This window comes from Sciurus vulgaris (assembly GCF_902686455.1).
Source record: "Sciurus vulgaris genome assembly, chromosome: 10".
Lineage (NCBI taxonomy): Eukaryota > Metazoa > Chordata > Mammalia > Rodentia > Sciuridae > Sciurus > Sciurus vulgaris.
Genome location: NC_136470.1, coordinates 73,063,632 through 73,088,583, shown reverse-complemented (window position 1 = coordinate 73,088,583; position 24,952 = coordinate 73,063,632). Strand labels below are relative to the sequence as shown.

At 47.1% G+C, this 24,952-nt stretch overlaps 1 protein-coding gene and 1 long non-coding RNA gene across 3 annotated transcripts in view; both read right to left on the bottom strand.

The window, feature by feature from the left end:
- Nucleotides 1-24,952, bottom strand: part of PDIA5 (protein disulfide isomerase family A member 5) — a 90,823-nt gene that overhangs the window by 46,574 nt on the left and 19,297 nt on the right. For both annotated transcript variants that reach the window (XM_079155311.1, XM_079155310.1), the window contains 6 exons: nt 21,986-22,112; nt 19,626-19,713; nt 10,156-10,239; nt 9,732-9,777; nt 5,915-6,007; nt 1,804-1,864 (listed from right to left, as the gene is read on the bottom strand). In XM_079155311.1, the coding sequence (XP_079011437.1) occupies nt 1,804-1,864; nt 5,915-6,007; nt 9,732-9,777; nt 10,156-10,239; nt 19,626-19,713; nt 21,986-22,112 (499 nt within the window). The remainder of the gene's footprint in view (nt 1-1,803; nt 1,865-5,914; nt 6,008-9,731; nt 9,778-10,155; nt 10,240-19,625; nt 19,714-21,985; nt 22,113-24,952) is intronic.
- LOC306670620 lies at nt 8,280-9,725 on the bottom strand. The gene is made up of 3 exons (XR_013766457.1): nt 9,528-9,725; nt 8,744-9,492; nt 8,280-8,387 (listed from the first exon to the last, which is right to left on the bottom strand). It is a non-coding gene; the product is annotated as an uncharacterized lncRNA (long non-coding RNA).

Genomic DNA, 24,952 nt, shown 5'->3' with positions numbered 1-24,952 from the left:
GGTTAAAGACCTAGTGAGCAAGCAGGTCTGCAGGCAAATGCCAAGGCCTCCTCACGTGGGCAGAACACCCTGGGGCCTGGAAGAGGGCTGGGGAAGAGGTTGGGGCTGTTGTCAGGACAAAGGCCCATGTCAGGCTGTGTCACCAGTGAACCCCATGGTTCATTCAGCCGGGGATCTATCTCACCACCATCACTGGCACAGAGCGGGAGAACTCAGGGAAGAACTTGGAAGGAGGAATCCAAAGGGCTTTTGAGAGTCAACTGAAGGGCTGGGGATGTAGCTCAGTGATAGGGAACATATGTGAGGCCCTGGATTTGATCCCCAGCACTACAAAAAAACAAAAACAAAAACAAAAACAAAAAAATGGGGGTGGGGGGTGCAGCGTAAACAGAAGCCTGGCACTATAGCCTGTGCTATAGACACCCACCTCCCACCAGACAGCCTCCTCTCTCTCCAGTCTTCAGGCAGACAGTGATACCTCTGGCTTCCTGCAGGGCACGAGCAGTCCCCAGAGTCTCTGCCCAAATGGCTTGACCAGGTTTTTACCCACAGCTTTTGTTCTGGTTGGGACCCATGGGACTGCAGCTATGGCCCTGCAGTTGGGACTGTCTGTCACAACGACTCAATTTGCTGTTATTGCTCAAAAGCAGTCACAAAAAAAAAAAAAAAAAAAAAAAAAGTGACAATGTATAGAAAGGGCTATGTTCAATAAAATTTATTTACAAACATGGTGGGCAGCCATGGGTCATAATTTGCTGACCCTTTATTACAGACTCATCATGCAGTAGGTATAGCCAATAATTTTGCAATAAAAAAGAAAAGAGTGTGTATTACATCTGGTAGAGCAGCTGGCAAGTAGTAAGGGTAAGTAGTGGTAGTGTTGATAGTAATCCTAATAGTTTAGTGAAACTTATTTACATATAACATATATACTTACAGTACTGGGTTGCAATATAAAATATTTTTTGTTAAATATTTTTTTAGATGTTGATAGACCCTTATTTTTTGTTCATTTAGTTATTTGCAGTGCTGAGAATTGAACCCCATGCCTCACACATGCTAGGCAAGTGCTCTACCACTGAGCCACAACCCCAGTCCCCAATAGTTTTAATTCTGTGAACTGCAGTCAAAAATTTAAAAAAAGACACTGATCTGACTCAACCCCTTCTCTTACAGATGTAGAAACAGACCCAGAGAGATGAAGAACATGGCCAAGCTCACCCAGCTTGCTGTTAGCATAGCTGGAATCAGAACTCGGGTCTTCTGGTTGTTATTTCAATGAACCTTCTGCCATTCCACATGGCTTGTGGTCTCATATGGAGATGAAGCCCAATTCTGGGGCCTGATTTCTCTCTGATTTTCCCCCACCTCTCCCAGGTGGCATCAGCAGAAGGATGCAGGAGCCAGAGGTGGAGGAGCTGTAGCCCCATAGATAGGTCAGGCTCCAAATGGTGAGAAACAGGGTCCCTGACAGGCAGCAGTATCACTGAGGGGGAGACTGAGGACACACAGGTCTGTGAGTCTGTGGGAGGCAGTGAGTGCAGGAAGGAGAAGCCAACTCCCCTGTTGTGCTGGATGGAGCTCAAGGTGAAGAGGACAGAAGTCTATCAATTCTAGCGCATAGAGCGCCAATGTGAACAGCAGGAGAAAGAGCCAGTGAAAGGCCAAGAGAAAAGCAGAGGTGCAGATGGAGCAATGGACAGAGAGACCTGTCCATTGGCTGGTTCCCAGTTGCCCCCAGGAACCCCAGTTGCCCACCACCCTCAAACTGAATGACTCTGGCCCAAAGAAGAGTTCACTTACAGGGGGCATAAAACATCATGAGCAGTGGCTTCTCTTCCTTCTTTAGGAGTCGTCTGAAGTCCTAAGGCACAAAGAGAGACAACACTGGCAGGTCATACACAATGCCCAACAGGATGTCATCGCCCCCCTCCTCTCCTCCTGCACGGCAGGAGTGAGCACATCAGAATTCACACAGACACAGTCATAGCACATCAGAAGCCAGAAAAATCTCAGAGTTGATCTATTCTAGACCTCCCTTCCATATCATAGAGGGGGAAACTGAGCCCCTAAGGGGACAAATAGCTTTTCCAGGGACACTGGTACAGGAGTAGGCTACTGGCTTTACTTTCAGCTCCATCTGACAATAAAAGATGGCAAGGAGCTATTTTTGTCCCAGGAGTCTGCTGAAAAGGTTGCCCCTTCGTATGACTTTGGGAGTGATTTTGTGGGGGTGAGGTAGCTGTTTTCATGTCTGCCCCACTTGGCCAGATGCTTCCTGTGGTAATGGAGTCAAGCCACACCCACTAATCTCTTCCCCAGCTCCACTCGTGTCCACTACCCTCACAGGGGCATAAGGATGAGGTCTGCTTCACCCTCCAGAAGGCTACAACTTAAATGGATCTTTCTTATTTGCAAAATCCTTAGATCAGAGCCTGGCACATTATTAAGCAATATATAATGATTTGTTAAATAAATACAATAAGTGTAAAAAGACAAACGGTCACAACGATGCTAATGTGAAGACTTAAGTGTCAGCAGGGTAGAGTGTTCTTCCAACAAGAGCCAAAGATAGATGAGAAAAAGCAGATCTATCAAGGACTGCAGTGAAGTACCAAGACACAGCATATTTAGATGAAAATGAGCTCCTCTAATCAGTTTTCACAGAATTAGAGGTTTTCTTCTGAATAATAAGAAAAATAAGAGGAAAACCTCAAAATGCAGCTTTCTGGCAGCAACAAGGCATTAGGTAAATAAATGATGGCATACTCTGCACAGCAGAACACTACCACAGCATTACGAACGGCAACGAGAAATATTTAATGCCACGATAAGATGTGCATGTTACGTTAAGTGGGGAGGGGGAGCGAGTTACAAAACAGCATATAAAATGTAATGACACTTTTGTGAGTAAAAATATTTATGTATGCGTTACTTTAAAAGCCTGGAAGGCTTATAAAAATATCAGCAGTGGGAATCTCTCAATGAAAAGGTATGGGGTGATCTGTGGGTTTTTAAGGCTTAAGTTATATTTCTCCATTTTCAACAACAAATGTGTATTACTTACAAATTTGTAGTTAGATTAAAAAAAAAGATTGTAATTTTTTTGGTGAGGTTCTAAAACTTCTTACAATAAATCCTGAAAGTGTTTACTTTTATTTACATAACTAGAGGGTTTAGGCACTCATTCTCAAGCAGGATTGGTGACCAAGTGGTCACTAAGACAAACAGAAAGGGTCTCTAAAAGATCATGCTGTTAATCTGGGAATAATCAAGAAGCACTGTGAGGCCGAAGAGGGGATGGGTAAGGGGGAACTTTTAAGGGTAAATGAAGAGGACGACATAAGTTATTTTAAAACAATACTCCTCAGCCACAAGTATCAATAACAAGGATGCCATCAGTCCAAGGCTGACCAGTCACTGGTAGATGTCTTTGCAGAAGTATTACATGTGTAAAGCTGCAGTACCTTTGTGCAAGAATGTGGTTCTGATGGAATCTTTTGCACCAGTTCCTGCTGCCAGGCATAAATGCATAAAGGACCTCTCCTTCCTAACCTCACAGCTTTATTTATTTTATTATTTTTTGTTGTTAGGGCTTCACACAGTGACTCCATTTTGATTCTGACAACTTTCATACAAGGTATTTGACCCTAACTAGGGATGACAGATACAAACACTTTAAAAATTACCTCTGGGATCTCTGGAGATAAAAATCCAGTAAAAGATGTGAGAAGAAAAGGTTTTACTGAGCCTGCAGCAATTTAGTTTCATATATTGAGCAGTAATAAATATAACATGCAAAAGATGCTTAATTGCCTTCACAAAGTGTAGAATTCTAAGCCTACAAATTGAATCAGTAATTCAAACCTGAAATTGAACCTATAGTTATTTTATGTGGGGATTCTAGAAGTAGAAAAATTGCTACACCTTGCATTTCTGCATGAGAGAAAAGAGCACAAAGAATAACAACAAGATTACTGACAGCAGTGAAGAAAATACTTCTGCTTAATATTCCTACAGCTCTGGAAGAACAATCTTAGGAAGTTCAGGACATGACATTTGGGATAAGAAGGTGCCAAGCAATTGCTTTCAAGAGAAGTTAAAAATATTTATCATCTCAGGAGCAACAATCAGTTTGGGCTCTTTGTTTTTTCCTATTCTGGGTCCCCTTGCACCCTCTCCTGTCACTGGCAAGGTCTCCCCTTGCACCACTCCCCTCTCGCACAGGCCATGTCTTTTAAAGAGACTACCTTCTTGCTGGATTATACTGTCACTTTTTATCGCAGGGAACATTAAGGCCCAGCCCCTTAAACCGAATCACCACAAATTAACCTCCTTAGGTTGCCCACAAGATCACACATGATCTCTCCTCTGGAAAGTAAGGCACCATTTCCTTTTGTGGTCAGGAGTGTTGAGAGCAGAGCAGGCAAGTGTGGTGGCACACACCCGTACTCCCAGGAGGCTGAGGCAGGAGGATCACTTGAGCCCACAAGTTTGAAGGCAGCCTGAGCAGCACAGCAAGACCCATTCTCAAAAAATAAATAAAGACTGAGGGTTGTAAGTGTCCATGTTATTTGACATTAGATAATTAGTATAATTTGCCTCCAAAACTGTGAGCCAAAATAAATATTTTCTCCTTAAAAAAATAAAACAAAAAAACTCAATAATTTTAAGTGAAAAGGGAGATGAAGCAGAATAAGATTAAAGTTATGTTTTATTTCACCAAGAGAAGAACAAGCATTCTCTCTATCTATACAATGCTGCATAGTCCATATGAAACCTAACAGAGAAGTCGCTGCCCATCCCCATGGGAAGGCAGGACTAAGCCAACAGGGCACTGACACAGACAGAAGTGAGTGTGGATAGGATGCATACTCAGGCCAGGGATGAGGGGTGGTCTGGAGCTGGGGCACAGCACTGGTTAAGTACCAAGAAGGGAGGAATACTATAAACTAGGCCTACCCTTCCAGCCTTCAACTAGTCAGTCCTGAAAAGTGAAGTTTAAGAGGATAATGTGTTCAACCAGCAGCTTGGGAGGCTGAGCAGGAGGATAGTGAGTTCAAAGCCAACCTCAGAAAAAGCAAGGCCCTAAGCAACTCAATGAGACTCTGTCTCTAAATAAAATACAAAATAGGGTTGGGGATGTGGCTCAGTGGTCGAGTGCCCCTGAGTTCAATGTCCAGTACCTCCCCTCCCAAAAAAAAGCAAGTTCAAAGTTACACAATGACTCAGAATTGTAGACACTTGACCCACGTCTTTGGAAATACAACCTAAATCCGATTATTTATTCCCATATTATTCTTAAAAAAAGAAAAACAATCCACTTTAAAAGACAAGTCAAAAAGTGCAAAACCAAGCCCAGCAACATCTAGACTACATATATATATATATATATATATATATTTAAATGAATACATAAATATTAATTTTTGTGAGATGCTAAGGATAAGACCCTGGGCCTCCCCCAGGCCAGACAAGCACTCTATCACTGACCTACACACCCATTAGGGAGATATTTGAAACTCTACTCTTGTAAAGAAAATATAGCATGTTAAAATAAATTAAATAAGGGGGTCAGGGCTGGGGCTGGGGTTCAGCAGTAGAGCACTTGCCTGGCATGTGTGAGGCACTGGATTTGATCCTCAGAACCACAATAAAATAAATAAATAAATAAAATAAAGGTGTTGTGTCCATCTACAACTAAAACAAATATTTTAAATAAATAAGTGAGGGGATGAAGGATGAAGAAAGTCCTTGGGCAGTCAATCTGTAACTTGATTATATCACACAGCTGAGTAGGGGAATCGAGCATGAGGGTCCTGTTCGATTCTCCTTTCTCAGTTCCTCGGCTCAGTTCCTCTGGACCAGGTACCAGAGAAGCTACATGTATCAGAACTGAAGGGGAATACATTACCTTTTCACTGTCAATGTGAACAACATCTTTGGCTCCAGGATCTTCCTCCCACAGTGGAGGCCCTTTTGGATCCTTCAGAAAGGCCACTATGGACTGAGAAGAACAAAGAGAAAAAAATGTGTTTTAGCCAGGAAGAAAGGGAGGTGAGGGAATTGGGAACTGCCCTGTTTCCCTGCCTGAAGTCCCAGGTACACTTGGGACTGTGTGTGGCATATGCTTGGAGGGTGAGCTATTTCCTTTGTCCACTGACATCATTGCTAAGTACCCCAAAATGCACCACCATCATGCCCATCAGCCTTTTTCAAGCACATGACACCTTGCAAGTCAGCTGATCCATACCTAATTATGCATTTTCATGAACAAAAAAATAGAAATATAAGCAATGAACTGACATATTAAAACCAGACACACTAGTGCTTCTACAAAATCTTACCTCCTTTAAGAAGCCTTTCCAATTAAGCCTTTCCAATTTCTCTAGCCTTGTCCCAAGTAGATATTTCCACATTTCTGCAGTCACTAAAACTGTCAACCCCATAAGCAAATAACTATACCTACTTATTACCTGCTTGCTATTTCATGATCTAAACTGGTTTTGGAGTAGGTCTGACCCTGACTGTCCTCTGCTGTGTGTGGATCAGTGGTACCGGGCTGGGAAGCCCCCAGGGCAGGGTGCTCATCAATATGGCCAGAAGACCTGCTGTATTTCCCTCCCTGCAGGCCCTCCTTCTAGACCAATAGGAATAAAGCTAAACGGCTTCGCTGGCCTTTGACATGTGGACTGTTGGCCCAGACCTCTACTTCCTCTGGAAAAGGGATCTTAGGGGCAGAGGAGAGGGGCACTGTCCCCCCGCTGCCCTCCCTGCCACACTTTGCTGGTGTGGACGGAAGTGGCATTCTCTTTCCCCTCAGACAGTCTCTCTGGGAAATGACTCTCAAAGTCTGTGAGAACCAGGAAAGGCTTGCCAGAAACCAGTCACATCTCCACCCCTCCCACCCTGGAGGGGAGTTGCTGGCTTGTGTCAACACACCAGGCTCTCTGTGTCCCCAGCTTGATAAAGGAAGATTCTGTTACTTTGGTCAACTTTGAACAAATTCCAATAAGCAGATGCTGAACTAGGTGGTGTGTGTGTGTGTGTGTGTGTGTGTGCGCGCGCACACGCCTGTGTGTGTTTTGGGGAGGAGGGGTCTGAGGTGAGAAAAGGAAGCACCCCTTTAATGAGGCTGTGCATTCAGCCCTTCTGCTGGGCACACACAATGAGGCCCTCAGCAAGGCTTACCATTTCTGGAAACTCCTATATGGAAAGAACTGCTAGGGGAGAATGGGAGACTGCCAAGCCTTTGTAGGATCTCATTCAGGTAGCACTTCCGAATGAAGTGCTGTTCAAATGAAACTGTGAAGTACTTCCTGGCAAGGGAAGAACAGCCATTTCTGCTGCAGCAAAGGGCAGATCTGTCCTTTCATAGGCCCTTGTCAGTGTTTCACTGGAACAACATAGGCCAAAGTGGAACTGGCAGTACCTTCCCAAAGCCCACACTTACCCACAGCTGCACAGGTGCCTGCCCATGTGGCATGTGGGTGCTCACCTGTTTGCTGCTCCAGAAATACCTGGTGTAGGGGTTTTCAATCTAGGGTGCACTATGGACTTCAGGAGTGTGGAAAACCCCAGGCTCACCAGGAACAGCTACTGCACTAATATGCAGTTTCTAGGAAGATGGTTCCAATTCAGTGGATCGTCAATGGGATCAGAAACCCAAATGGGTTAGGAGCTGCTGCTCTGGGGGACTCCTGTCCCCATACCCTGCATGATTAGCTTCAGGGTTAGGACAACCTCCTCACCTGCTTTTTCCCCATCAAGAAACAAAGACAAAATCAATGGAAAAAGAAATGGCCTCTTTTAATGTAAAAACTGCAATAGTCATGCTTACGACATTCTGGTTTTCAGGAGGGATTATTCTCATTTAACTGAAGCTGAATAATCCCATCCATAGGTTCTCTCCAGCTGGTCTAATGGAATGAGATCCTGGGTGGAAAGGTCTGCAGGGAGCAATACCTGGGAGTCCACCCTGGGTGCTCAGAATCTCTGGGAAATGGTCCAAAAGCTGCACTTGGCCTTCAAGACATATTCAAGGCTGTGGGCATGGTTCAGAACTATAACACCTTGGGAGAAGGGCATTAGAGGGTCTTCTGAATCTAGACTCCCAGGCATCTCAGGTTCTTCCCACTTTATAAGGACTTTGGTTGACACAGGCTGACAAGCAGAAGTTCCTTTTTTAAGTTTCCTACTATTTGCAAGTGGGGAGATGTAATATGCCCTTACGTATATGGCCTTTGACTTCCTTTAGGGATCACAGCACAGTTCCTGTGACCACGCAGGATGGCAGCAATAACAGCCAGAGCATAATAAGCCTGTGGGCTGTGTGCCACCCTTGCCAGGGGCCCTCCATCTTTCCGGATCAAGGTCCCAGGAACATCCTGAAAGGAAAGTTAATCAGTGACCAAGGCAGGCTTTGATCTCAGCTGCTCAAGCAGAAGAGGCAGAAGCCATCAGGAAGTCATAGAGAATGTTATATCACTATCCCCGTCCTGGAGAACTCTTGGGACTCTGTCCTAGTCCCTCTCAGCCATATGGACTTTAGGATCCTGGAACTATGGGTGCCCACCATGTCTGAAATCAAAGACTTTGACCCTGGACAAGGCTCAGCCCACTGTTCCAGCTCGTTGATACAAAATCAGAGGAAGGGTGAGGAAGCTGCTCCCCCCACCACACACACACACACACACACACACACAGAGGAATGGGACAAAGGCCAGGACTCTGTCTCCTCTACCACTCAGTGGCAAGCTGGGACCTCTATTTGGAAGAATTCTCCAGATGTCTATGTGGATGTTAACACAGTAAGTAATCAGGCCAGGCCCCTGCAGAGGGTGAAAGCTATAGTAATGTAACAAAAAGGACAAGTTGTGAGCAGATAAACAAGAAACAAGCTGAGGGGTGAGGCATAGGAGACAGGGAGAGAAGGACAGCTACACAGATAGATGGACATACAGGAAAGAATGGAAGGAGACATGGAGAAAGGAAGATAGAATCACAGGGTCCAACCCAGTCTGAGATGCAAGAGAGTTAGAGAAGCTGATTTTAGCCCAGGTTAGGGCCACAGGATATATATGGCCCCAGCCAAGGCAGGAAGCAGCACCTGGACCAGAGGTGAAAGGAGACTGGATTGAGGAAGAGGCTACTAGAGCTGAAGGAGAAGGGCTGAGGGCTGGGCAACTGCTCTGCAATAAGCAGACAGAACCTGTAGACTATAGGGTCTCACTTATTTTCATTTATGCTTTTCCATCTATATTTTGATTAGACTGGTAGCAGAGAACACTTCAGTGATATCCACATCTCATCTGGAACAAGCCAAATCAACCCAAAGGTACCATTAGTTCAAGTTACCAAAGTCCTATACCTGGGCACATAGCATGACCCCTTTAGCAATGGGTGTCCACTGTGGGCACCACCACAGAGATGAGGAGAATGCTTTGAAGCCACAGCAACCTGGTCCTGAGGAGCAGAGAGGCATGACATCACCTGCCTCACCAGAAAACTCCTATAAGTTTGCCAACCTCTCTGAGGCTGGGTTGTTCCTTTGTGTTAAGTTACAAACTTTTCCAGACACTCTGCTGACACACGATCTAGAGATGAGGATCTTCAGGTCTTTCTGAAGAGCCACTGTGCAATCTGCCCTTTCTTCTCTCACAGGGAACCCGCCAGACTTTGGGCATCCATTCAGACACCACCTCAGCTGAGAACGAGGGAGGTGAATTTACCTTAAATGTCACAGCTCGGTTATATTCAGTATGAAATGCACCATCCCTGTCAAATGAGAAAAAAGCGTTAACTTTAAGAATGGTTATAAAGATGCATACCTTTGGTTTCCTGAAGCATCTTTTTCCCCCCTTTATTTATTTATTTATTTTATGTGGTACTGAGATAGAACCCAGTGCCTTACATATGCCAGGCAAGCATGCTACCACTGAGCTGTAACCCCAGCCCTTCCTGAAGTGTCTTAATAAGACTCAGCTACTGAACACAGTTCAGGATTTTTTTTTTTTTTTTTTAAGAAATAAATGTAAACACCAAAAAAAATCATTCTGCAATAAAATTAATCTAATTAAAAATTGCTGTTCTCCGTGAATACCAATGAAAGCTTTCAGCACTTACTTGGAAATCGGAATTGTCCCATGTACTTACTGGTAATGGAATAATTCAACCTTTTTGTCCTTTGGGCTGAGGTCAACTTTCATCTTCTTGCACAATTTTCTGCTCTCTGTGTCACTGAAAAACACAAATGTGAGGAACCATTTGTTACCTGAAGTCTTCACGTAGGTGTTGACAGCAAAATCTGTTGGTGGCCTTAGAAATAAGCCTGGTAACCTGGAATTCTCAGTAGCAGATGAGGAGTTTGAGAGTGGGTTCTTAGAGAATTGGAGAAGGAGAATACCCAGCAGGATACAGTCTGATCAAGAGAAACAGGGACAAGCAGACAGGAGAGGATACATCACTTCTCATAAGTGGTCACACGGATGGGTCCAGACAGAGAAAGTGTCCAGAAGCTGACTGGGTGGATGGCACACTGCGATAAGAAAGGTAGTCCCTAAGCCAGCTCTGGTGGCATGCACGTGTAGTCCTAGCTACTTGAGGCAGAAGGATCACTTGAGCCCAGGAGTCTGGGGTCATCCTGGGGAACGTAGTGAAACCCTGTCTCAAAAAAAGGAAGGAAGAAAAGAAGGAAAGAAAGAAAAAATGAAAGAAAGAGGGGGGAGGGAAAGGAAGGAAGGAAGGACAGGAAGAGAAAGAAACAAAGAATAAGAAGGAAGGGAGGGAGGGAGGGAGGGAGGGAGGGAGGGAGAAACAAAGAGAAACAAAGACAGGAAGAAGGGAGGGAAAAGGGAGGGAAGAGGAGGGGAAGGGAAGGAAGAAAAACAGAAAGGAAATCCCAATCCCTGTGGCTCATCAGATTCACCTGGGGAAGTTTAAACCACACTGATTCCTGATCCTCTCAGATGGTTACTTCAGGATCATGGGGGTGAGGCCCAAGCAAGATTTTGTTTTCAAAGTTCTAACCTGTGTCATCTGTTACAGACCATCTGATCCATAAAAGAGGAAAATTTCCTACCATATTGAAGAAGTGATGAAGATGAGATACTGACAAAAGCTAGAAGAGAAAGGGAAACACTGGTGAAAGGAGCCCCTCCCTTGCCCTCTGAGACATTATGCTTCCAATTCTTCTGACCAGAAATGTCTGTTAGTGGAGCTCACTGTTTAGAGTGCCTGTGCATGACCTCATTTAATCTCAGTCCTTCCTGCTAGAAAAATAGATCTCCGAGTATGGTCCCATTAGAAATGCAAAATCTCAGCCCCATCCCAGACCCACTGAATCAAACACCCTTAGGGTATGTGAGCAACTGTTTTAACAAGTCTTCCAGGCAATTATGATGCATGCTCAAGTTTGGGAACCACTGTGTGGAACTCCTGTCCTGCAGTGGCTCTTCCTCCTGGCTCCTACTTCCCTACATCAGCCCCTTGGAGGCCATACTTGCTCTCACCATCCTCTCTGCACTCAGCCAAGCTCCCAGAAACCAGCCAAAGGCAGTTGGTCAGTGTGCATATGTAGAGTCCTGCTTGTTACGTCAGGCCATGTCTCCAGATCCAAATGGATGTGGTGAGAGCATCTGGGCCAACTGACACCCACTAGATACCACTGACCACTCTTCTACCAAGTACACAGCCACCTGCAGGAAGTCCCTTCTTACCGCACCTGTTTACATACCTCATCTCCCTCTACAGTCATCAGCTTCACACAGCTGTGCATGAGCGCCTGAACAGATGGACTCATTAAATCACTCAGCTCAATTCTAAAAGCAACACTCATCTATGGACAAGCAAAATTGCAGGACATCAATGTAAGTGTAAAGATGTAATTTGCAAGTCAAGAAGCATATCTCCATGGACAGGGGCATGTGGGTCAGGGAGATGTGCCCCTACCCACTCAGGCCCTGGGCTTCCCTCCCCACTAGCCCCAGCTGTCTAGCCACCTCTGTGGTCACGATGGCTTCCAGATGCAGGCCTGCAAACAGTGGGGACTCAAGAAATGCATAATGCATGAAGAGAGGAAAGGGTAATGACATTGCAATGGCTCCTCCATAATGTAGTGAAGGGCTTGTAAGATAGGGAGAGCGAGCAAGAAGGAATAAGCTGCAGGTGAAGAGGAGAGTCAGGGAGAGCCAGGACACAGCAGCAGAAGGAAGCCCACAGCATCGGGTTGCTGGAAACTTTCTTACCCTAAAGCCCTATGGGGACCTCAGACATGCCTTTTCCAACAAGAGCTATTTTGGTTTAAGTCTGCCTGTCCCTCCGGGGCTCTAGACTCTGTTACAAAGCCACACTGATAAGTGGCAGGTTTGTTTGAGAGCAACCCACAGCAAATCTGGTGCCCCTTCCCTGGCTCAGAGTTAACTCCACTTGGGACATTCACAACCTGGCACCCTCCTTGTGGGGCTTTGTTGTCCTGTGCTCGACTGTTCCTGTGGCCACCAACCATACACGACAGCCAGCAGCTGGGGCAGGAACCACGCCTCAGGCCCAGTCCCAGCCTGGGAGTCAGCAGGAGCACCAGCAGGGGCCTGTGACTTTCGCAAGGCAAAGGGCTCAGATCATTCCCACCCCAATCCTTGCTCAGAACATGCTCAGGAGCAATGCTCCAAAATAACCACGTGGCTGATGGAGCTGGGAGCACAGAGGCACCCTGGTCAGTGTGGCCTGAGGTCCAGCCCAGCTCACAGTAAGAGGCCTTTGTTCCAGTTAAGTTAATCACCCTTCTGTGCCCAGGATTCCTTGTGGCAGATTCTATACACCCTCTTCCTTAGGTTATGGGACACTTCCCAAGACTTCTCTTCCCTGCTCTAACCTCTGAACACACACTCTTTCTGTCAGAGGGGTGGGTGAGGAGGTGGCTTCCTGCCCTGACAGAGCACACTTCTGCCACAGACCTGAAAGCCTCAGTCAACCACTGGATCCAGCATGCCCACCTTCCCTTCCCTTGACTGCATTTCAACATCTGATCAGCTGTCCACTGACTGCCCCCCATTGGAAACATCTGCTCCCTGAAGGCAAGGGATAGGTTTTGTTCACACTTCTTTCCCCAGGGTCACTATGACACCTGGCACACAATAGTCATATAAATAAGTTCACTGTGGTGGGGAGGGGTGGCTGAACAGAATCAATGGTGTCTCAGAGCTGCTGGGCTGAGGTCCTGCACATCAGGCTTTCTGGGTTATCTCCTGGGCTCCAGGAATCCTGCCAGGTGACAATTCCTAATGGGGTACTCTCAGCCCTGCTCCCCTCCCCAAGTCCTGTCTCTTAGAGTCTCTTTGTGCACGTGAACATGTACTAATTGTGCAGCACAGACAATAAAAGTCATAAGAGTTCAAGAAGGGGAGAAAATTACCCAAGCTCAGGGACTTAAAAGGATCTGAGTTGATAGATTAAGTACAATTAATTGATCTACTGCCTCCCTGCTTCCCTCCCTCTGCCAGCCTGTGGCTGAGGCTCTAGGGGAAAAGGAGACAAAGGCAGCAAGCAGGGATATGAGCTGCTTTGCCAGAAGTTGTGGAGTGCCAAGGGTCACCCCTGGTCTGCAGCCCCTGGCTTGCAGGAACCAGCCATCAGTCTGCCCACTCACTTCCCTACTGTTCCAGGGGCAAGGCATCAAGGCCACTGATCTGCTAGAACCTGTCCCTCCCCCACTTGCTTGGATCTCCTCTGAGGAAAATGAGGAGGGAGAGATCAGAGGTCTGTACACACTCCCCTGCCCCGACACATAAGCATGGCATTGTCATGTGGAGTTGCTGCAGGTGGCTGGCTGATAGTCTGGGTGGCTGGCTGCTGCGGGCATGTGATACTGTGCTGATTTAATCCTTGTGTGCGAAGATAATCACCCAAGAGGCTGTTGACATACACTTCAGACCCAGGGATGACAGGTGGGGGTGAGAGAAGGAAGAAAGAGAACAAGGTGCTGGAGGCTAAGAAGAGGAGGTATCAGGTCTCTGAGTTGTAGCCTAAGTACCAACAACTTCCCTGAAGGGAGTGCCACAGTCAGCTGCAATGGTGGCTTCTAGACCTGATTCTGCCACCTTCGACGAGACTCTCAATTTCTTGAATTGCAAAATGCAGGCATTGTTCATGTAAGCTGAGCAGAGCTTCTGACCCCTCTACCAGGCCAACTAACACTACAGGATCAAGACAAGTTGCCTTATGTTCTGACATATGAACTAGGAGTCAGAACCCAAGATAGAATATGGAGACTCAAAAAAAAAAAAAAAAAAAAATCAGAACTCCTATTATCTCTCTCCTCACCCCCACTGGATCCTCCCATTCTTATGTCCACAGCACACCACGTTCCGTCTCCTCCTGGTTGGGTAGAAAGGCACCTCTGAAAATCAGCGGGCAAGGCCTCCCGTTGTCTGGCATGAATTCTGTGCTGTTGGTTACCTCAGACTCTCTGGATTCCATTTCCCCATCAGTCAAAAAAGGGTAAATCTTTTCCTCCCATCTGCCATAGTAAGATTCCAAGCAGACAGACCTGTGATCCCTGAGGATGTGGAGAAGATGAAAGCAGGGCCTCGCTTCAGAGACAGGAAGGGCATGGGGGTTAATCAGAGAGCAGCAGATACTGAGGGTGACTGTCTGCAGTCAAGCAGCCAGGACAATGGGAAGGAATGTGACTGGAGAGTAGGAGGCAAGGGACAGTGAGAGAACAGTCCTGGAACAGCTGGACCTTGAACTTGGACAGACCACAGTGCCACATAGCACTCTCTGAAGGGACTCAATAACAGCCACCCTCCCCAACTGACTATTTTCCTTGGTACCTACCTCTACAAGGTAGGTAATTCAGCACAAGCGAGGCACCGCAGTCAGTAAGAGTGATGGAGATAAGAGAGAAGGGCGAAGGGCGAGGCTTCTCCACAGATGCCCTCTCCACCTGCCTGCCCAGGCCAGTGATTTGAAGATTCTGCTTCTTAGCAGGAACATGTCACTGCAAGTGCATGGCCATGTGCCAGAAGGAATCTGAAGCCACAAGATAAATCTGGCACTTCTGGGAGTCTATTTTATCATTTTATCCCAGGGAAGTGATGTTTGCCTTGCTTATATATAAAGGGACAAATGCTAAATGCAAATAATTTTTAGAAGAAAATCTAAGACTTCAAAATAATGTTACATCTGCTTTGGCAGGCCCCTAATCTTGCATCTGGGGAGTCAGTACCCTTCCAGGGAAATCAAGCAGATGGGAGGTGAGCAAGGTATAAAGAATATGTGGTTAGGCAATGACCTTAAACACTAGGAAAAGAAAGCAGCATGCACCCTACAGGACAGTGTCACCCCAGCAGGGCAGCTGCAGGAACCAGCACACCAGGCTCAGCAGCTCCAGCTGGCTCCAGCTCAACTTCCCGACAGCAGCACCGCATGCCTAGGCCCAGCCCCAGGCTGGCAAGGCATGAGGGATGACCAACTCCTTCACATAACCTGCTTAGCTGGACAACTACCACCAGCCCATCAAAGCCTGACTGTGGAGGTCAGGGCTGGGAGGTGGAGGGAGGGGGAAGGAGAACTGTCAAACCCTTGGACAGAAGCCATGTTCCCTGTTGACACCTCACAGCACAAGTGACAGAGCCTGGGATCAGGGAGAAACCAAGCAGAAGGGCATGTGTGTGACTGCAGGTGGACATCCAGAACAGCAAGGAAAGAGCCAGAAGAACCAAAAAAGGAGGAAAAGAGGTAGAAAAAGAGGGAAAAAAAGAGGCCAAAAGAATCGGAGAGGCAGGGACCAAGTTCCCTCTGGGAAGAAGCATCAGAAACTTCGTAAGAGAAGAGGAAAACAGGGGTGGGGACAGAGGTAGCACCTTAGGGAGAAGAATAGGGGTCACGCATAACAGGGAGAGACACAAAAAAATAACCCAGACACTGGAAGGCACATGCCTCCCACATACCTGCACATACACACCAAGTCTGGCAGCTTCTGGCATTTTCTGAACCAGGCTAATTTAGGGATGAGAGCAACTTGGAAGAATCTACTCCGCATTTCACAGAAGATTAAGCTGAAGCCCAGAGAAAGGTAGTGATTTGCCAAAGGTCCTGCAGCTATTTGCGAACAGCCTGGACTTAAAGCCAGGTTTCCTGTCCTGGGGGCCTACAAATTCTGCTGTACCCCATACTTAAGGGGCACAGCAAACACCCACAGGCTGTGGCTGACTCCCATGCCCAATACATTCTTGAGGGGCACGCTCCCCAGAACCAAGCAACCTCACCCAATAAGAAGTGCTCAACAAACAAAATGTGCTACTTCTCCCATCCAGCTTCATTCTGATCAATGTCACCCCGATGAAAAATAACAACAGCAGAATGGCATTTCACATTTAAATTGCTTTTTCATCTAGAACATTTACTTACCATAGACCTGGAAAGAAGACAGAATATGCAGCACTGTCACATTTTGCAGATGAGGACAGACTTGGGTTAACAGACTCACCCAAAGTTACAGGGCTAATAAGTAGAGGGGCTGGCCTCTCAACCAGGCCTCCTCCTCCTCAAAGGCTGTGCCCGTTATTCCATACACCTGCAAAGACACCTCAACACCACAGCAGCGTCTTCTCTTGCCCACAAGTTCCCTGATCCTCTCACCTTCCCTTCACCTGCTCATTCCCAGTATTCCTGGTCACCACCATCTCAAGCCCTGGCGTCCCCATTCTAGCTACCAACCCTCTGCCGGAAGGGCAGGAGGTGGCCCAGTTGGAGAGGATGAGATGGGAACCTCAGCAGGGCCCACTGGAGGGGAGGCATACTCCGACTGACCATCTGTTGCTTAAAAGCGGCGGGTTGAAGAGAGCAGCGCTGGCTCTGCGCCACCCCTCCCTCCTCTGCAGACGGCAGCAGAAAGCATGCCCAACACCTCGGCCCATCCTGGGGGTGTCGCAGTCACACACTCAGACACAGACGGAACGCAAATGCACAGGAGACCACAGAGCGAACTGCCATCCCAGGGCCCCAAGTTAACATGGGGCTCCCCTGGGGATTTACAGGGCAGGTTTAGAAGTCCGGGGCAGGAGTGGCTAAGAGAGGGCAGAAGCCAACTTGCGCCTTGGGATCTACTTGTCTCACAGTGGTCCCTGAGACCTGCCATCCAGAGTGACCCGTAGGGACCAGAGCTGTCCCTTGGGTTGCTTGGGTATATTCAGGTGTGCTTTGCCTCTAATTTCAAAGTAAGACACAGATATTCTGGCTTCCAACATAATCCATGTCAGCACCATAATCCACCTGCTTATCTACACTACTTTAATGCTATTTAACATTTCAGTGTGTACTTCCTCTTATGGGGATAAATTCAATAAAGTGAGAAGCAACTACGTGGAACATTCTATCCTTTTCTATAAGGTGCCTCTTTTAAGCTCTCACATCAGATTCACAGGATTTTCTCACTGGCATTTTTACTGACTCCAGACATCAGGACTCCAAACTTTAGTCCTGAGCCCTAATCCTACCCATCTGTCTTCACATACTGGCCCTGACCCCATCATTTAGCTCAGGCATCCTGCTCTGGATGTTCTGAAGTCCATCTAGGGATCACAGCAGGCCTTTTGCCCCCACAGGGAGCACTTGGAAGCCATAAGGCAGAGGGTTGCCTGTGGGCACTGTGAGCAAAATACACTGAGGACTTCACCCCCCATTGGAATTGCACCTCTTCTGGGCGGCTTTCCTTGGCCTTTCCATTGGCATTAAGTGACTGCCCCTCTGGACACAGAGCCTCTGTTTACAGATTCTCCCTCTGGGAATTTAAGGATCTGCTTTTGTAGCACACTCCTCCCTGCACACCAGGCTCCTGAGGGCACTGTTGCTCATCTGTGTGTTCTCAAAGCACATAGTGGGTGCTCAGTAATGACTTACAAACAGATCCAGGAGAAAACAGCAACTAAATCAAGGCTTTTCTACCCATTCCTGCCACTGATGAGCCTCTTAAGAACTCTGCACAACAGGGCTCCGTCTGCTTGGCAGAACTATTGTCATCTTCAGATATGGAAATTCTAAAGTGACCTGCTCCTCCAATAGGCTTTTTCACTTTGCCAGTCACACAGAGCACTGCTGGTAAATGTGGGAGTTAGACCCCTGGAAGACAGTACCACTTTCAGACCAACTATGAACTAGAATTGGCTAGTGGCTAAGATCTCACCAGCCACCCAGAGAGCAATCTGTTCTGTTCAGCTAGTGGGGGAACAAATCTGGGGTTGTGAGGCCAGATGCATGCAGAGGTACACACATTCACCCCCACAAACACACTGCTTGGCTATAGACATATTCTCCTGGCCTCATTCAGGGCTTTGTTAAAATATGAATCTCCTCTAATTCTCTCTAATTGTAGGTGGAATAAGCCTGAGGTCATCAACCTATAAATCAGTGTGTTCCAAAACTTCCCTTGCAAAATAGTCATTTAGAACTCAGATTGAATCAGAGGAGGATTACACTGAAGTGAGGCCCATAAAAGCTCACTTAACCTGCAGGGTGGTGGCAGGGCTTGTGTCTCAGGCAAGAAGAGCTACGTTAAAGGTTAAAAAGACCTTTGCAGGCCTGACCCACTGTAGGAGCCCAAGCCCAGGCCCAGTCACATGGAGTAGCTCACCTCACTACCTTTGTGCTATGGGCAGCAGAGACTTCTAGTGGGAAGGCCTGGGCTGGAGGTAAAGCTTGTGGTTCTCGCCGTAGATGTACCACAAGCCAATCCTAAAAATCACCATGCATCTCTGGCCCCCACCTCTATAAAACCAGAACCCCTCTGCCACCCATTTCCCCCTAGGAACACAAAATAAAGCAACAGATGAATGAAAAAAGAGAAAGTGATATATATTTATATATATATATATATATATATATATAAATATATACACACACTCAATCATAAAAAATAATGACTTGTTGATATTTGCCAGTTAATGGATGGAACTAGAGGCTATCATGCTAAGTGGAATAAGACAGTCCCCCCCAAAAATCAAAAGGTAAATGTTTTCTCTGATATGCAGAAGCTAATACACCATAAAGCAAGTGGGGTTAAAAAAAGAATAGAAGAAAGATCAGTGGGGTAGACAAAGGGGAATGAAGGGAAGGGACAAGGGATGGGACAAGGAAAGGCAGTGGAACGAATCTGACCTAACTGTCCTATGCACCTGTATAAATATACCACAGTGAATCTCACCATCGTGTACATCCACAAGAAATTAATTTAAAAAATAACTATGGGTAAATGGTGGAAAGATCAGTAGAGAAGAAGAAAGGGATCAGGGGTGGGGGAAGGGAAGGGGAAGTACTGGGACTGAAACAAAATATATTCCAATTTTTTTAATTGTGTCAAAATGGATTCTACTATCATATATAACTAGAAAGAAACAAGGAAAATAAGAACAACAACTACAATAACAAAGGAAACAGAAAGTTAAAACTCTGGAAAATGAGAAGGAAACAGCAGGGACTGGGAAGAAAGGGAAGGACAGATCTCCCCTCTGCAGGGCAGGGATAATCCTCACATGACCTGCCATCTTCTCTCCCAGAGGATTAACCAAAGGACAATTCTGTCCCAATCACCAAAGCCCTCACGCTCCCACCTGCCCCCCAGGACATACCCACAGTCCACCCAGCAGATGGTGCCTTGTCCTTTCACTGCCTGGGCCACAGTGGACAATAACCTGAGATGATTTTCAGCTGCTGCCTCTGTAAAAAACAAAACATTAAACATTTATGTCTAAGGGTTCTGAAAGCTGGGGCAGGATGGAAGAACATCAGAAAGGAAAGGTCTCTCATTGGTCCAGCATCAATCCCTGTGGATCTGGGCAAAGCACCTGGGTACTTTGCCCAGGTGAGATACAGGGTCTTAGGGACAAGCCTTTGTGGCCAGTGTTTGATACCAGCACCCAACACACTTCCAGTCACCTTCCCACGTGACCCCAGTTAATAAGCTCACTCAAAAGGTGCACCAGGCAGATGCGGGTAGGGAGAGCAGTCTGCTGCCTTTCATGCCCAAAACCATGTGATATGTCCCAAAGCCAAGCAGAAATGATGTCTGAATTACGAGCCTCCTTGGATCTTCTCTTCCAGTTTGGATAATGGTAGCTGTTTGTGGATACAAAGCAAGCTGAACCTTTCAGACACCAACAAAAACACCGTTCAAGAAACACTTCTGGGCCCTCAGAGGAGGCCCTCCCAGGCAAGAGGGTGAGCCACTGAAGGGGGAAAGCCTCCCAATGTGCAGGGAGGGGCTCGGGGCAAGGGATAAAGGATAGCAAAACAGAAGTACCCCACCACCTGTCCCAACCCTGCCTTTCAGTCACAGAAAGGGAAGGGAAGAAGAAAATCCAGTTCTATGATGCTTAGAAAACACACTGGAGGTGTGCGACAAGTCTCATGCGACAGGTGTGGGAGAGGGGGCAGGGGGCTGAAATAACTGCCCAGGCCCCACCTCCAGCACTCCAAAGCAGGAAGGAGTAAGGTACATGGGTAGCACAGGCGCTCTACTGCCAAGAAACTGAGCCTGGGCTAGGCAAGGGGCAGGAACCAGAGCTCGGCCTGACACACACCACTCTAACTTCCTGTAAAATTCCCTGTCTCTGCCCCATGCTGATCTCAAAGTCCTCTATCACTGCAGAATGAGCCAGTTCTTCCTATCCTCCTTAAGAGGACACAAGAGCCAGAGGCAACTTAAGGGGCCAGTTACGCTGCCACTAGCGGGGAGAACTCAAGCAAGTCAGTTACTCCCTCTTAGCTTCAAGGCCCTCATTTGTAACCTGAATGCAGTCTGATAGCCTGCACGGCCTCCCCTGTGGCAAGGGAGCAAATGAGATCATCTCATCAAAGTACCGTGTATGTCATAAAAGTACCTTGTATCACAGGACCTGTCCCAGAGAAGGAGCCCAGCATGCTTCTTCACTGACAACCAGCCCAGCTACATGAGTGTCCCAGGGAGTGAGCGAGGTTTATTCAGGGCCCCGTACCTGGGCCTCCAGAGAAACAGTGCTTCCCCACTGCCTCAGTTTCCCCCATCCCAAGAGCTGAGAAACGCTAGTCACACTCTAGGCTTCCAAAAACTAACTCAGGGAGTGTGTGCACCAGACCCTTGGAAAGGGAAGGAGCAGCAAGTGGCCACAAGAACAGCCGTGTGCCAGGGACGCTTGGGGAGCACAGGCTTCAGGAGGGTCACGCGTCCAAAACATCCATCAGTCGCAAGTGCCAATGATGTCGAGGATGAACGGCCAGGGAGAGCTGTGCCCAGAGCTGGCCCAGCTACTGGCTGCTGCTTCTCCAGGAGCACAGAAAACTTGACATCCTTGGGAGCTGCAGAAAACACTTCACTCTGCTGGAACAAGACCAACCATTGCCATTTGCCCTCCCAAAGTCCCTGCCAGGAGCCAGGCCAACCTCTCTGTCCACTGTGCCCTTGCCAGTCTCAAGGTCAGAAGAGAGGCAGGCTGCTGCTCCTGCCCCAGTGAGCTTAGGGCCTACTCCAGAGTCAGTCTTGTGTGCCTTGTGTCTGACCCAGAGAGGGACAGATGGGGACCAGGCAGGGCCAGGGCTGCTGGCCGGGGTGAGTGCCTCCGCACTTGGGACCAATTCAGCTGGCAACAGGCAGGCTCAGGCAGTTAATCAACAGCTCCAGCAAAGCACACCCCAGTGGGGCTCGGCTCTGCTGGTGCAGGCAGCCAGTGTCCATCCCGCTGCCCACCCTGTGGTTTCCGTCCTTCCGAGGTAGTAAGGGGCTCCAGAGCACTTTTCCCAAGGAATACTCATAATCAAGAACTTAAATGACCCTCAGGATGCAAAAGCAGCTGAACTAATGCCCGTATGTAACTCTGCCTCCATCTTCTGAGGAGAGCTGACATCCCTGGACCCTCCCTGAGTGGCCTTAATCCGAAGGTCTTCCTTACCACCTACACCCCACCCATCTTATGCTGCCCGGATGGATGATGACAAGGTCAGGAGAGACACTCACCAGATTTGGAGTAAAGCACCAATACGTTATTCCGGGTCCTGAGAATTTTTTTCAAGTCCTTGGGGTCAGAGATTCTCTCAATGAGCGAGGAGACCTTTGCCGAGGATAGCCACGTAGGCAGGACCACCTGTGGATCAAGGAGCCAAGGACCATGAGTCCCAGGCCCCAGCCTGGCCCTTGGAAGAATCAGTGTGTATGTAGGTGGCACCTTGAGCACATTTTTCTTCTAGGGAATGAGGTTATCAGCCCTTTTCAGGGCAATACCACACCCCCCTCTTCGCTTCCAGAGACACCTCCCGGCCCACTCCCAGTCTCCACCTGGCCCTTCCCCTCCACGCACTTCATGAGGCTAATATGAACAGTGTGGGTACACAGACATGCAGTATTATCACCCCAACTGAAAGTCTCCTGGGAGGTCAATGTCTGTAATTGTATACATTTCCCAAATGCCACACACTGGTGCTTTATGAAAACCCATCCACCCAAAAGCACTAAAGCAGAAAACCACAGGGAAAGCACATCTCCCCTTTGTGTTTGGGATGGTAATGGGCGAGAGGTGTTAGTTTTTGTCACTTAGTTACGATATCTCAGCACTGAAAAAAATTCCTAGAAAAAAAAATTGAAAAGGATATACAATAAGAAAAATAAGAGAATGGATCCATTAGGCACAAGACCCAAATTAAAGGAACTCCAGAAAAAAGGAGAAAACTAAGGAAAAGAAATTATAAAAAAAAAAAAAAATAGGGCTGGGGCTGTAGCTCAGTGGCAGAGTGCGTGCCTAGTACACCTGAGGCACTGGGTTCAATCCTTAGCAGCACATAATAATAAACAAATAAAATAAAGGCATTCTGTCCATCTACAACTACAAAATTTTTTTTTTTTTTAATTCAAGAAAATGTATATGAAGAGTGCATCTTCAGTTGAGAGAGCCCAGAATCCTGAATGAAAATAGACCCTCACCACGGTACAGCAACTAAAAACTTTCATAGTACTGCTGACAAAGAGATCATATAAGCTTCCAAGAGAAAATGCACAACAAAAGACAATGAAATTTGCCCTCATGATTCTCAAGAAGCATCATAACCAAGTGGAATTCTATAACCAGTCAAACTGTCGTGAGTATAGATTTACTCATGCAGACTGATGATGTCAGATAAACAAAATTTCCCACCAACACCTCTTTCTCAGGAAGCTACTGGAACCCAGTGCAAAACAAGAAATAAAAAATGAGAGCACATGGAACCTAGGAAAAAAGGATCCAATAGATAAGAGAGGCAAGGAGAATTATCATGTTGGTGGTGAAGAGAGGTCCTGAGACAAAAGGGACTATAAAGCAATCAGCCTGGACTGGAGCAAGGACAGAGATCATAGAGGAATGTGGTCAATGAAAAGGGGCAACTGGAGATGATTTGATATGCTCTACCATATTGATGAGAGTTTTAATTTCTGTCAGGAAAATTTTTTAAAAAGAAAGAATCTGATCAAAATTCCACAGCTAAAAAAGGTCAACCAAATCCCAGTCTCCCTGCTTTGCCCCTGTGTCTCTCAATCCATGGCCTCTTGGTGGCCAGAGTTGAGTCTGGACTCTACCACTCTACAACTAAGATACCAGGTAACATCACTCAACTTCCAGAGGCTTCATGGAATATGACATGGGATACCTCCCTCGTGAGACTGCTGTGCGGGTGTGATGGGATAACTTACGGAACATGCTCTATAAATCATAAAGCACTCTGACAATACCATAATATATAACACAAATTTCCATCTCAGCAGCCTGGAAGACAGAAAACATGACCATATTCCAGTGTTTCTAAATATAATCTACCAGTAGAATCCAGAGGTTCCTTCTCCGCAGAGTACAACCTTCCAAGAGGAAGAGTCAAGGAATTATTTTTCCTTCAGTCCACCCTGCCCATCCTGCCCAAGCTAGACACAGTGCTTGAGGACCCACTGCCCTTGTCCAAGTCACCTAAGAGCTCACCAAAAAGCTCCTTCAACTTGATTAGTATGTGTTATCCAACTGCTCCCAGGGAGCTAATGAACTTCAGTCTAAAACGTCCATAGCTCAATGCATGTGGTGATGAGAGAGAAAAAAAATCTGTTTAAAAAACAGATTGCCTTGCTGCTGTTTTTAATCCTCGGATAATCTGAGCGGTCAAGAAAAACAACTGCCCTGGCACAGGACTCTTGACCTACAGGCCAGCCCCTCCTGAGCCTGGCAGGCACCTACTTTGGGGACTGCAGAGAAGGAAGAAGAAAGAACTGTCCAGGCAGAGGCGTGCAGCTGGGCCACAGTGACACAGTGTCCACACAAGAAACCACAGGAGCCTGTCTCAGACACAGCTGAGCTTCCTTCCTATAAAACCAAACTATCCCTCAGGTCATCTAACCAAAGGCCACCTGAGATTAAACAGGCCACTTTCCAGTCAGCCACCTAACCCAATGTTTACCATGACACAGTAGAGAATTTAAGCTCCACAGGAAATACACTGAGCAAATTGACTTTGCCTGAATCCTATCACAGGCATCAAGCTGGGGCTGACACAGGGCACTCCCTGAAGTCTGCCGGCTCTACAAGTCTCTATGAAGGGTTGGTCTCCTCCCTACCCTCACCTCCACCCCCATGATTAAGAGCTCTGGAGGCCAAGGCCCCATTGAAAGCCCTCAGGAAATGTTTGTCCGGCTTAATAAACATGACAAATCACATCCATTACCACTCTGACCTGCAGAGGTCTCCTACCAAGAGTAGGTTAGAAAGAAGGCGAATACATGGCAAGTTTTGGAGCTCTGGAGGGAACCAACCCACACAAGTGAGGGTCTGGGCTGGAGCTGGTGAAGGGGCTGGGGGTCGATGGCCTGGGCAGAAAGCAGGTGGGAGCATGGCTGACCAGTTAACAAAGGAGCGCAGGAATGAGTGTGGGATTATACAGACTCATCTGCCTGTGACCGCAGACTATGCAGCAG